This window comes from Anomaloglossus baeobatrachus, chromosome 1 (genome assembly GCF_048569485.1).
Source record: "Anomaloglossus baeobatrachus isolate aAnoBae1 chromosome 1, aAnoBae1.hap1, whole genome shotgun sequence".
Lineage (NCBI taxonomy): Eukaryota > Metazoa > Chordata > Amphibia > Anura > Aromobatidae > Anomaloglossus > Anomaloglossus baeobatrachus.
In genome coordinates, this window is record NC_134353.1 from 759,860,754 (window position 1) to 759,875,056 (window position 14,303).

At 45.8% G+C, this 14,303-nt stretch overlaps 1 protein-coding gene across 6 annotated transcripts in view; it reads right to left on the reverse strand.

Annotated features, from left to right (window-relative positions):
- Positions 1–14,303, reverse strand: part of NOS1 (nitric oxide synthase 1) — a 672,503-nt gene that overhangs the window by 78,774 nt on the left and 579,426 nt on the right. For all 6 annotated transcript variants that reach the window (XM_075324076.1, XM_075324084.1, XM_075324068.1 and 3 more), the window contains exons 6-9: positions 10,391–10,553; positions 9,530–9,621; positions 533–674; positions 295–434 (exon numbers count right to left, since the gene is read on the reverse strand). In XM_075324076.1, the coding sequence (XP_075180191.1) occupies positions 295–434; positions 533–674; positions 9,530–9,621; positions 10,391–10,553 (537 nt within the window). The remainder of the gene's footprint in view (positions 1–294; positions 435–532; positions 675–9,529; positions 9,622–10,390; positions 10,554–14,303) is intronic.

Genomic DNA, 14,303 nt, shown 5'->3' on the forward strand with positions numbered 1-14,303 from the left:
AAGCCCAGCACGTTTAGTGGCTGCAACTTAGGTGCCAAAGCTGCTGGGCGGGACATATGAATATCACAAGGCAAGCGCACAAAAATTTGCAATGTAACGAGAAAGCCAAATACCGTACTATCCAAGCGAGTAGCGAATAGTAACGATTACACTTGCTCATCACTAGTAAGTATACAAATACTCATTTGTCAAAGGAATTTACAGCAAATTGTGTTACATTATTATAATAACTATGCCATACCTGGCAAGCACATCATAAACTGATAATTAATACAGTGGATCATGCTATCATACTTAGGATGCCGGATTGGGATCTCAATTATCATTTCTGGTGGGATCTCAAACAGTTCTGGATCATTGCCATCTGCTTGAAGAACGAGAGGGAGGACATCAAAACGGCCTCGTGGAGCTTTCCAGCCTTGCTGAATGCAAATCTGCCAATGGAAATCATTTCAATAAAGTAGATAGAATAGAAGCAAGTCACCAGTGAGTATCCCTCAACCATTAGTGATTAGCTGAATATTGTGATTACCTCAGTTAACTCTACATTAGCTGGGTCCCCAAGTACTGAGCCATCAGGCTGCTTGTATCCAGCGTAACGGATAATCTGTGCATTCCAAACCCTGAAGTCATGTTTTCCATCCGTTCTTTGGGGGAAAATGGTGATTGCTGATCTGTGAAAAAACATTAGACAAGCCTCCATTATATGCTGGTTGGCATAATATATATTATAAAGTACACTACAAAGATCTAACTGGTATGATCCATATGTAAGCTTTGTATTGGGCCTTATTTTTTAAGCACATATTGAACCCCACAGTTTTCTGAAGCAATATGAAAATAAAGTAACTTTATGAAAGGTATAAGGGTGTGTGGCGCCCCTGAGGCTTCAGTCGCCACAGAGTATTGCAGCTCATTTAGTTGCAGTATTCATCTCGAGGTAAGTAGGGGCTTAATCACCGGTGTTCCACATTCACAATTTACATAAAGCTTAAGAACCTTCTGTCTGGGAAGCTGTGCTAGGGTAGGCAGGGGTTTAGCCATCATGAAGCATGGGAATTCCCCGGTCTCTAGGACAACCACTTGGGGTAGAAGAGGAGGAAACCCACACAATCACTAGTCAGCCTACCCGGAACATCAGTTCTGGGATACGACACCACCTCTTTTTTCTCTACACAGGGCCTGGGGCTGGGGGTGTACCGCTCAGCCCAGGTGCCTCAACGCTACAAGGACAACTCTGACAAGGGACTTTCTTCTTCTTTTTAACACCTGTGAATTCTCCTAACTTACCCGGGGCGACGGAGCCCATTACAGCAAGTGACCGGTATTACCCGGGCGAGCGACACGAACTGTGAGTAAACCACCTGGAACTGCAGCAACTGGTTTGGACTCCTTATTACCGGCGCCGCCACCCCGCGCCTCAATGCCAAACGCCATCACTAATCCTCTCATCATCCTCCCCGGGGCCCACTCCACCTGTGGGGAGCGATACCATCTCTGGCTGCTACTACCATCTGCCCCGGAGGACAGTGACAGCAGCGGCGGCTAAATCCCTGGCCGCATACCACAGGTGGCATCAGGACATTCATCCTACTACTACCCCCATCATTCTCCCTCCTTATTGGTGTAAACCTTGGGGCACGAAGCCGGGCAGGCCACCGCGACATCCCAGATCATCACACCAGCACAGTGATCAGTAATTCAGATATGAGATACTGTGTGCCTGTTGACCCCTGCCCCCTGGGTGCTACAGGTGCACACAGGTAAAACATGAAGCTACTTGGCCAAAAAGTAGAATCTCCAACAAGGCCCCCAACAATCATTGATCTTAAAGGCTACGTTCCCACAATAAGCTTTTGGTGAGTTTCTGCAGCATATTTACACTTATTAGGTAAATTAAGTTACCTGTGTTATTAGGATGAGCACACATGGCGAGAAAAACGGAGCAAGTGGAATTCGATTAAAAAAATCGTATTCCGCCCAGACCCATGTTACTCTTTGGGGCTGCTCTCATGAGCAATTGTTCTCTCAGGCCCAATCGGACAGAGAAAACAATTTCAGCATGCTGCGGATGCAATCTGATTAGTTTTCACTCGCACCCATACAGGTCTATGGAGAAGATGAGAGAAACATCGCATTGCACTCGCATTACACTGGTGTAATGCAAGTGCAGTGCAAGAATTGCATCAGCTGATAATTTAGGAGATAGGGAGATTAGTCCTTCCCTGTCCTCTGCAGTGCCCGCCCCTCTCCTCCGCGGCTGTGCTGTGATCGCAGGATCGCATCACAGTGGCGTGACAGTCAATTGACACTTGGCTTACACTCCAGCAGATCAGCAGCCGAGTGTCATGTGATTGACTTGCATTAATTATGTGGCCTCAGCTTTGTGTTTTGGTGTGAGTTTTTTCACATGCGCTTTTTCACAGATTTGTGTACAAAACGCACATTTTTCAGCGCAGTTGGTAGCAATTTTTTTTGTGTGCAGATTACATGTGTTTATTATCTATAGTACATATTTAATAAAATTAGTTTTATTCACGGAAAGCTTAAAAAATGTTTGTTGCATTTGTTGCAGCTTTTTCTTACTTTCGCATTGCTTTCTATAGGTGAAAAAAACTGCAAAACTGATGAAAGAACTGACATGCTGGAGATTGAAAAAATACTGCCATCCTCAAATTCAGTCAGAATAAAAAAAACAAGTGTGTGCATAAGATTTCTGAAATCTCGTAGGTTTTGTTGGTACTGTAAAACGCTGATTTAAATTTGCATGAAAAAGCTGCAAAAACGCGACATGTGAACATAGGCTAAAAGTTTGAGCAATGTGGATAGAATTTATACAACGCTCATAGCCACTGTTCTTTTTTTATGCTGCATAAACTGACCTGCCGTGTATTTTCCATATCTGCAACATTTTCAGTTTCTCTCACGCTCCGTATTATTTGCGATTTTTTTCCCATAGAGTTGCAGTAGATGTGGAAAATCATCAGGTCAAAAACACATATGTGGATATGTAGTAAAACCCGCAAATGACATGTTAATAAAGCTTTGCAGAAGCCAAAAACCAGGAAGTATCAAACACAAAACAGCTTTATTTAAAATATGAAATAATAAAAAGTTACAAATCTGGAGGGTCAAAAATCAATAAGAACACAGAAAAAAAAGAAACACTCAAAAACCCAATGAACAAAAGTAACCTAATTTAAATATATGAAATCAGCAATACCAAAAACTCACCAAATACTCATTGTAGCAACTTAGCCTAATAAATACTGGTTGTCGTATATAGGCAAGAGGGACCTTTGGGCCTACCTAGGCTTTAGGTCCCTAGCGTGACTGTAACCATGGGACTTACTATCGTTACGCCGCTGGGGGTGGGCATGGAAAAAATAGCACACACCACTTAACTGATGGACCTTTAGCAGATTGGGTGCCGACCCATAGCCATCATGATAAATGACTTAAGCCCGCTTTACATGCTGCAATGTATCGTATAATGTGTCGGCGGGGTCACGTCGTAAGTGACGCACATCCGGCATCGTAAGGTACATTGCAGTGTGTGACAGGTACGTGCGATTGTGATTGAACGTTAAAACGTTCATCGCATACACATCGTACCTGTCTCTAGAATTGCACGTCAGATTGTTCATCGTACCCGGGGTAGCACATATCGCAGTGTGTGACACCCCGGGAACGATGAACAGATCTTACCTGAGTCCTGCGGCTCCCGGCCCACAATGCGGAAGGAAGGAGGTGGGCGGGATGTTTACGTCCCGCTTAGCTCCGCCCCTCTGCTTCTATTGGCCGGCTGCCGTGTGACGTCGCTGTGACGCCGAACGTCCCTCCCACTCCAGGAAGTGGAAGTTCGCCGCCCACATCGAGGTCGTATGGAAGGTAAGTATGTGTAACGGGGGTTAATCGTTTGTGCGGCACGTTCAACAAATTGAACGTGCCACACATATGATGGGGGCGTTGCAAATCGCATACGATATCGTATGCGACATTGCAACGTGTAAAGCAGGCTTTACTCATGAATGCTCTTTTTGAAATAAACTAACAAGCACTGATTTGCTTTGCCAGTTTTTCCATATCAAAATATTCTGACATTGTTAGTATGAAGTGTAAATTGAAAATTTTGGAGAAATTAACTAAGTTTATCCATTGAGGTTTTTTTTTTATCTTTCATTTACCCTTTCTCCCCTAAATAAGTAAATCAGTAGATACCGTATATTGTGGTATTAATTGGAGTTTTATATTTTTTACTCTTTGTATCCTTGTATGAATTAAAACAATAATCAAAAATATATAAAAAAACAAAAAAAGAAGCATTGATTTCCTAAATAATATGGAAAGTGAACCCAAAAAATGAACTTCAGAAAGAAGAAGAAATCAAATAGACCTTACAAATATATTATTAGGGGTATGAGGAGCCTTTTGTCCCAGCTTTAGGCCTCTTTCGCACATCAGTGATTCTATTACGTATGTGACAGTTTTTATACGCACCAGAATCACAGACATACACGGACCCATTAAAATCAATGGGTTTGCGCACACATCAGTGATTTTTCACTGACCGTGTCTCAGTGCGGCGTACATGTGTGTCCATGTGCTCCGCATGGAGACATGTCCGTTTTTTTGTGGCATCACTATGTTCCACAGACCGCACTATGGTGTGATCCATCAAACACGTACCAGAAAAACACGGACATTGAAAATAAAAGCATTTTATACTCACCTTCTCCAGCGACGTTGTGTTCTGCCTCTGCTCTCCGCAGCTTCCTGCTCGGCCAATTACTGTCATACATATTCATTTATGTAGGCACAGCCGACCCGGAAGTAGCTGCAGAAGTGACACAGCGGTGGCTGGATGCTGCATCATGGGACTCTTCAGTACCACAGACAGCAGGAGCAGGGACAGGTGAGTATACGTCCATGTGCAATCATGAATCACAGAGCACGGATCACAGATTGCACATGGACAACCCCCGTGTGCCATGAATCATGGCACATGGAGGGACATATGCATTTTTAACACGTCAGTGAAAAATGTCTGTGTTTTTCAATGACGTGTGAAACAGGCCTTAGGGTATGTGTCACGTCTTTTTCAGGCAGGTTATGCTCAATAAGCATAAGAAGGAATGAACATATGCATGGCAATGTAAATATGACTTGCAGTACATGTGTGATGCCCTGGCCTATCAGGTCGTCACAAGGGTGCCGTGCAATCTGCCCTTCTGCATGGTACCCACTCCTCCTTGGTTACGGGTCCTGTCCCTTTGGTGTTGCTAAGAACAGGTATACACAAATCCTGAGGAACACTCTGCACCACACCCACCAGACACCCATTGGGCAGCCTGAGGGGAATAGGGCCGCCCAGATGGCGGAATGGTAGAAGGAGAGCCAGAAGTGTTAGTAGTAGTCAGAGAGTGTCAGTGAGCAGTGACAGGAAAGGTCACGCTGCGGAGCTGGGCTCTTGTACCCGTACCAGGTGCCAGAGGTTGGCCTGGAAGGAGCTGGAACCCCGGTCGCATGGGGTAGTGGCAAGGGGCACGGTACTGCAACGGAGGGCAGTTTGGCGGCCTTGTGCTACAACCGGGCAGGGGCCAGGGCACGACGGGGTACGCGGACCCTAGGTTGGGAAGTAGCTTTATGCAGCCCAGTAATTCACCCAACGAGGACGGAATCTTCATTAATCGCTCTCAACTTGCTCCAAAATTGGGGTACTAGCGCAATGAGAGGGATAGGACTTCCCAAAACCGTCCAGAAAATCCCAAGCGTGAACCCTGAGAGCAAGATCACTCTGCTAGCCACACAGGTGAGCGGGACCCGAGTAGTTTTAGGCGAAAGGGATCCACCAAGTGTAAACACAGTGCCAAGGGACAAGGCTTCAGACCAACCAGCAACGCCAAAAGGGCACGGACTCAGTGTGTTCTAACTAAAGCGGCAGGGTGTTCAAGACTTTGGTTTACCTGGTGTCAATGTCAGCATCTCTGGACTGTGTGAGTACGTTGTGCTTCCAACGAGTCCCCAGCCTACCGTCACCGAGCCCCGGGACACCTTCCCCTGCCCACGGAGGGGTTAACATCACCAGCTGCCATCCCATCGCTCCCGGGCGCTCTCCCTCTTTCCTAAATGCAGTAGCGGTGGTATCCTATTTTACCAGGACCCGTGGGTGGCATCACAAACATTATCCAATCCACCCTTTCTTCCCCCTTTTTATTTTCGAGAGGCCGCGCGACCCTGCCTCGGGTCCGGAGACCCCTCGAGCCAAGCTACTGCGGATCCGGATCCAAGCAGCCCGTCGGCTGTCGCAGGTACGGCACACCCTCGAAAAACTTGGCATCACTAACAGGATGCGAGCAGGACCCATTAACCTGGGAGACTTGCACCTTGAGAAGTGAAGTCCGGGAGTCCAAATTCTTTTTCCCGCGACGGCCGCCATTTTTCCACTGTTTTCGCTCCAAAAACGCCATTTTCCTTGGAAAGCGCGCAAAGCCGAATCCCCGCCCTTCGTCCTCAGCCTGAAACAGTAACCGGAAGTTCCCAGAGGGCCACAGCGCCCGAAAGAGTGCTGGGAGAAAACCGAGGGGGCGTGCCTGAATGTAGCGAAAGCAGAAGAGAAGCAGGCATACTAGGACTCTGCCATACTGTTCCTGGACAATGCAGAGGCAAGATGGCGGAGCGGAGCTGGTCACCGGAACGTGTTGTTCCCGGGACCGCGACTTGGATTGAAGAAGAAACCGAGCAGCTGTGCAGGAGAATACGGACGCAGTTCCTGTTCATATTGAATCACTGGAGGGAAGAGATGAGGAGTCTTGCGGTGGTGGTGCGAGCCCGTGAGATTGAAATCCCACGTGAAGAAAAGGTAAGCGGTTACCCAGTCCCTGGTGATTACCTTAATCTGGCCATGGCGGCTGAGGGATCCAGTCCGCCCCCGCTTGTGGCAACCACTTCACCATCACCTACCCTGTCCTCGGCGGACGCCGAGCTGCCATCACCCATCGCGGCAGCGGAACCTGCAGTATTCTTATGTGAAGATCCAGCAGCAGCCCCGATGTCTACCGTCATCCCAGTCACGTCAGCAGTCCCCCGGAACCTGGCCAGATCAGACCCGGCCGCATCACCGGGCCCATCCTCAGAGGCGGAGCACCCGGGCCCTGCAACACTGGCTGTGGAGCAGTCGGTTTTTCTGCCTACAGAAGCGGGAGTGAGACCTTCCAGTCCACCGGTTCCATTACCACGCGGAATCCCAACGGCTGATGGGGCCGCACGAGTCCAGTTCAAGCCAGAGCCAGTTAGGGAGCTGAGGCCGGACGCTGATGACCCCTACTGGGAGCGACACAGCCAAGAATTACAGCAGGAGATCGTCACCAGAGAACGGTGAGCTTGCCGCCCACAACAGAGCTGAAAAGGAGCAGGTGAGGAGCGCTGCTTCATGGGTCAGAGGGCCACGGTGCCGTGGTCTTGTAGATCGTTTTGACCCCGAGCAAGGATGGGGTTTCATCCATGAAGCAGGCCTCACAGCGGGGCTATTTGTGTCCCGGCGGGATATATCCCCGCACCTTCCTTGGAAGCACCCCGCACGTAATTTGGAGCCTGAAGAAATGGTCACTTACACCCGACACTGTGGGGAACGGGGCTGTTTTGACCTGGAGGTGACAAAGCATGTGATGTTTGAGGAAGGATATGTGTCAGCAGAGGTAGCACGCAGCCACAAAGAAGCGTGGCTACGAGACCCGACCATCTATTATTAAAAACGTTAATACTGTAAAAGTTAACGATGCCATAGAATTATTAGATATCGATGCTTTCGTTTGTTGTTTTTCACAGTTTGTTATTTTTCATATAGAAACTGCTAGAAAATGAGTGCTTTAATGAAACGGTTTTCAATTAAAAGGGAAAGTAACCTGATTTTCCTCTAGATTTGCTACACGTGTACACTGGTACATGGACTTTGCCAATTTTTCAAGGACTTCGTTGTTTTAAATAGTTAAGTAAATATGGACCACGGTCACAGGACTGGCGTGACCGACACAAACTTGTGTCTTGTACATAATTGCACCTCCTGTGCCATAAGAGTCATCTGGCAAATCCCGGTACCTTAACCCAGTCAAGGACCCACCTTAGGTTTCCAGGGGGAACAGGTTGTTTGGGTGGGGGGTTATTGGGATTCGGGACGTTGTGACTGGATTGTTGCAGGAAGGGACCGCAACGGGGTAGGTTGTGTCCCCGCTGCCATCACAAATCACAACCGGTGGCGTCCCCCTGTTGACAGATGAACTCAAAAAGTTTGTAGCGTTAAAGTAAAAGTGCCTCCTTAATGTGGGATGAACCTGTTAATAAATTGGGGTACTAGCGCAAAGAGAGGGATAGGACTTCCCAAAACCGTCCAGAAAATCCCAAGTGTGAACCCTGAGAGCAAGATCACTCTGCTAGCCATGCAGGTGAGCGGGACCCGAGTACTTTTAGGCAAAAGGGATCCACCAAGTGTAAACAGTGCCAAGGGACAAGGCTTCAGACCAACCAGCAACGCCAAAAGGGCATGGACCCATCGTGTTCGAACTAAAGCTACAGGGCGTTCAAGACTTTGGTTTACCTGGTGTCAGTGTCAGCATCTCTGGACTGTGTGAGTATGTTGTGCCCCTTTGCTTCCAACGGGTCCCCAGCCTACCATCACCGAGCCCTGGGACACCCTCCCCTGCCCACGGAGGGCTTAACATCGCCAGCTGCCATCCCTTCTGTCCCGGGCGCTCCCCCTCTCTCCTAAATGCAGCAGCGGTGGTATCCTATTTTACCACGACCCATTGGTGGTATCACGAACACTATCCAATCCACCCTTTCTTCCCCCTTCTTATTTTCGAGAGGCCACGCGACCCCGCCTCGGGTCTGGAGACCCCTCGAGCCACTGCGGATCCAGATCCGAGCAGCCCGTCGGCTGTCGCGGGGGCGGCACACATGCGTTCAGACTTTTCAAGTCATTTTAATAGTTTACAAGTTTTTAAATACGTGAAGTGGTCATAAGAAGTGACTGGACCATTCTACTTTGAAGCCGTTCTTTAGTTTATATATAAAAGTTTAAAAAAGATGTAATTACAATCACCGAAAAGACAGCAAAAAGCAGGAAAAACACAACTGGCATTTCCTCAAGTATTTTCTGTTAGCAAAATTCGGTTGGTGTGCCGGCGTCTAACAGATGTGTGCACATACTGTATATACCTTAGAAGACACAATGTTTTCACATAAAAACTCATGTTGTGCAGTTCATGGTATTACAATATTGTGCTGTTCCCTTATATTGGACAGCGCTTCAATAACTTGCATGGCCTCTTATCACTGGCAAGTAAGAAGCCTCCTGTCATCTGACATATTATTGAGGAAGCTGCATAGCTTGCATGAGCGTCGTGGTTACTTCAAGTAGCTGTCATTAATCTAATATGACATAGGGATAAGCCATTGGCTGCATATCCCCCTTTTTTGGTTTTCATTTTGAAACAAACATATGGCTTTCATTCTGGTCTCTTCCCTGTCTCACCTGAGGTTGCCTTTGTTAGTGGCATACTTGATGTGGTTGCAGATGTAATTGTACATCCCATGAGCAGTCGTACAATCTCGAGCATCGAAGACCTGTGGCAGTATAAAGAAAATAATGTCACTGTCCAGAATTTTACTTCTTATTTTCACAGAGGGAGTCTCAAAACATAACAGTGACTGCTATATCTACATATTTCAGGTTACACTTCAGATACAGTACTATGAATGCTCCAAGGTATACACAGCAAAGCCTCATTCACGGACCCTGCACAATGGCAGAAGGCCTTCTTACTGATCCATTTAAGGGTCCAACTGACACTCTGATCCTGAAATGAGCAAATCAATCAAATGAGCAGATTATTCAAATGCACTATGGATTTCGCCCAAATTTAAGATTCTTGCATAACTGAAATTTTAGGTAATCGATTAGCGGGAATCCATCAAAATGGCATCCTGTCAGACACCATTTTGTAGATTTTTTGATGGTCAGGAAGGTATTAAAATACTAAATAAAAAAAACAAACAAATATGGTACTTCGCTGTCCCATACCCTCATTTGACTCCTTATGTCACCACTGTGATGGATCTTGTGCAATCAGAGGGGGGTATTGCCCCCTACGCGACCACGTAAGGCCACAGTCACATGAAGTAAGGAAACAGGTGAAGGCCCAGAAAAGGTTAGTGTAATACACTTATTTAACTTTTATCTATTCCTTCCCTATTATATATTATACTTTGTGGTTTGGAAAAACTGCAGAGCATAATGAATATCTTTTTTCACAGATTATTGCAACACAGTGCAATAGAACAGTATTGTGCATCCATTCTGATACATGTATAGGATACAGATAAATCACCCCACCTGAAGTTTGGACCACTGGATTCTTCCCACACAGCGCGCTGCATTACGCCACGCATGTTTAGCTCCATATATCAACTCTGTATCACGAAGCTGGTAGGTATCTGTGGTTTCAATCTCCTTTCTTACTTCTTCCATTCTCTCTAAGTGAGCCTTAGAGCCAAATCTTCAATAGTAAAGCAAAGGTCAAAAATGTTATACGTTCATGAAATAACATGTAATGTCACTCGTGACAGATTGGGAGACTTGATTTATGATGACAATGTTCACTTGCAGATTAGATTCTCATTATTTGTTTATGGATCATTATAGCATTTTAATAGCATTAACTATCTAAAACGCATTACCCATGTACCAGTAACAATGGCCATGTTCTCTCTGGTATTTACAGCTCTTGAAGACTGATGACTTTTATCCATAGATAGATGTAAAACATCAACACTGTTTGCACCTGTTCACATTTGTTTCATTCTGATAGCAGGTGCTAGTCAGTTTTTGTTTTTATAGTGTACCACTACGGCCTCCATTTTTCATATATGAGAATAAAAGACTGAGTTTCATCATTGCGTTGATCAGAGTTTTATAGGGATATCCACCCTTCAAAACAGTTAGAGCCCTGTGACTTTAAGAGGAGAACTCCCCAGTTTCCTGTATTTTATATACTAGCCGGCTTCGCCAGCACTCCTCCTCTGAATTATGAACTAGTTCCAATCTGTCCCCTAAAAGAGCGGGAAAAGAGTTTAAGAGGGAACAGGAGCAGTTGGATCACCTGAGGGAAGTGAGAGAGAAGGGACGCTGTCTGTGTTCTGTCAGACAACGGTGATTTGTGAATAGGTACGATGCTGGCTGTGAGAGAGACTGCGAGCCGCACTGTGAGAGAGCCATGATCACCATTGAGTAATCATTGGACTGACACATGCTTGAGATCAGCAAATCCAAAGAAGAAGAAAAGTTCCTCCCTGCCCTGCAAGGAGAATTGCGCATCGACGAGCATCACAGCCCCAAACTCGTGGGAGTGGACCTGTCCCACCTCGACTGGGCCATGAGTGAAACTTTACAGGTGTGTGCACTTGATAGGGAGTAGCGTATGCCTCCATAGCTAGAGTGCGGTGTCCGCGCGGCCTAAGTAGCAAGAGCCATCTAGGTTGCTAGTGCCGTTCAGGTGCGATTAGTTTGTGTCTGCCACGTTTATTGTTGTTGTGAGCGACATACATTTGGTGCGCTCCAGCTAGGATTAGTGTGTTAAAACTTTACTGTTGCCAGAATAATTACCCCCGTTCACTTGTATAAACACTTATTTCCTGCCTGTTAATAAAACCTTGCTTTGATTCTGCAATCTCTTCTTGTGTACCGTAATTGCATAATGCACTGTGGTGATATTTGGGTCACCGCTACAGTTTCATCCAGTTTTCAGCAAAGTGTCATCAGAATATAGTTGGAGTTACATCATTTGTTATCAGATGAGAAAAAAAATGTCTCCAGGTTCTCCTATCAACTAGTTTGTGAAAAAGGATAGCACACACATGGCATCTGAGTCTTGTCTGATTTTTTTACGGACCCATAGAATGCATTGGCAGCATTTGATCTGACACTCGGATAAATATTGAACATGTCTCTGTGATTTTGCACAGACCACTTAGTGCCTTGTCAAAACTGATGAGCATAAATTGATTAATCTGTGGGCTAAATACCGTACCTCCATTTCATAAGTACACTTTACATGTCAGCAATGCAGTTTACATGTCACATATTAAATGTTTGCATATACCTTGGTGCACACAGTATGCTGCTGTATTTTTTTTTTTTATATAAGATAGGCAATAGAAGGATAGATACAGTAGATAGATAGATACAGTTAGGTCCAGAAATATTTGGACAGTGACACAATTTTCGCGAGTTGGGCTCTGCATGCCACCACATTGGATTTGAAATGAAACCTCTACAACAGAATTCAAGTGTAGATTGTAACGTTTAATTTGAAGGTTTGAACAAAAATATCTGATAGAAATTGTAGGAATTGTACACATTTCTTTACAAACACTCCACATTTAGGAGGTCAAAAGTAATTGGACAAATAAACCAAACCCAAACAAAATATTTTTATTTTCAATATTTTGTTGCGAATCCTTTGGAGGCAATCACTGCCTTAAGTCTGGAACCCATGGACATCACCAAACGCTGGGTTTCCTCCTTCTTAATGTTTTGCCAGGCCTTTACAGCCGCAGCCTTCAGGTCTTGCTTGTTTGTGGGTCTTTCCGTCTTAAGTCTGGATTTGAGCAAGTGAAATGCATGCTCAATTGGGTTAAGATCTGGTGATTGACTTGGCCATTGCAGAATGTTCCACTTTTTTGCACTCATGAACTCCTGGGTAGCTTTGGCTGTATGCTTGGGGTCATTGTCCATCTGTACTATGAAGCGCCGTCCGATCAACTTTGCGGCATTTGGCTGAATCTGGGCTGAAAGTATATCCCGGTACACTTCAGAATTCATCCGGCTACTCTTGTCTGCTGTTATGTCATCAATAAACACAAGTGACCCAGTGCCATTGAAAGCCATGCATGCCCATGCCATCACGTTGCCTCCACCATGTTTTACAGAGGATGTGGTGTGCCTTGGATCATGTGCCGTTCCCTTTTTTCTCCAAACTTTTTTCTTCCCATCATTCTGGTACAGGTTGATCTTTGTCTCATCTGTCCATAGAATACTTTTCCAGAACTGAGCTGGCTTCATGAGGTGTTTTTCAGCAAATTTAACTCTGGCCTGTCTATTTTTGGAATTGATGAATGGTTTGCATCTAGATGTGAACCTTTTGTATTTACTTTCATGGAGTCTTCTCTTTACTGTTGACTTAGAGACAGATACACCTACTTCACTGAGAGTGTTCTGGACTTCAGTTGATGTTGTGAGCGGGTTCTTCTTCACCAAAGAAAGTATGCGGCGATCATCCACCACTGTTGTCATCCGTGGACGCCCAGGCCTTTTTGAGTTCCCAAGCTCACCAGTCAATTCCTTTTTTCTCAGAATGTACCCGACTGTTGATTTTGCTACTCTGTCTGCTATCTCTCTGATGGATTTTTTCTTTTTTTTCAGCCTCAGGATGTTCTGCTTCACCTCAATTGAGAGTTCCTTAGACCGCATGTTGTCTGGTCACAGCAACAGCTTCCAAATGCAAAACCACACACCTGTAATCAACCCCAGACCTTTTAACTACTTCATTGATTACAGGTTAACGAGGGAGACGCCTTCAGAGTTAATTGCAGCCCTTAGAGTCCCTTGTCCAATTACTTTTGGTCCCTTGAAAAAGAGGAGGCTATGCATTACAGAGCTATGATTCCTAAACCCTTTCGCCGATCTGGATGTGAAAACTCTCATATTGCAGCTGGGAGTGTGCACTTTCAGCCCATATTATATATATAATTGTATTTCTGAACATGTTTTTGTAAACAGCTAAAATAACAAAACTTGTGTCACTGTCCAAATATTTCTGGCCCTGACTGTATATAGATAAAAGTATAGATAGATAGCTAGATTAGAATTATTATTTTGTAGTTATATAAAGCAGCAATTATAGTCACCCTGTCTAACCCATATGGTATCAGTGTCGCGGGCGGGGAGGGGACGCTGCGCTCACCACGCTCGGGTCCGGCGCTGCTGCTGCTCGGTGGCTCGAGCGGTGGGCCGGATCCGGGGACTCGAGCGGCGCTCCTCGCCCGTGAGTGAAAGGGGAATAGTTTTTGGGGTTTGGGAAGTCAGTCCGTGACACCACCCACGGTTGTGGTGAGGTTGGGATACCACCGCTGCTCTGGACGGGGATCCCGGGAGCGATGACAGGGAGCAGCCGAGATGTTTCTCTCCCCTCTGTGGGTAGGGGGTTTTGGTGCTCCCGTGGCCCGGTGATGGTGACTGAAAAGTGGAT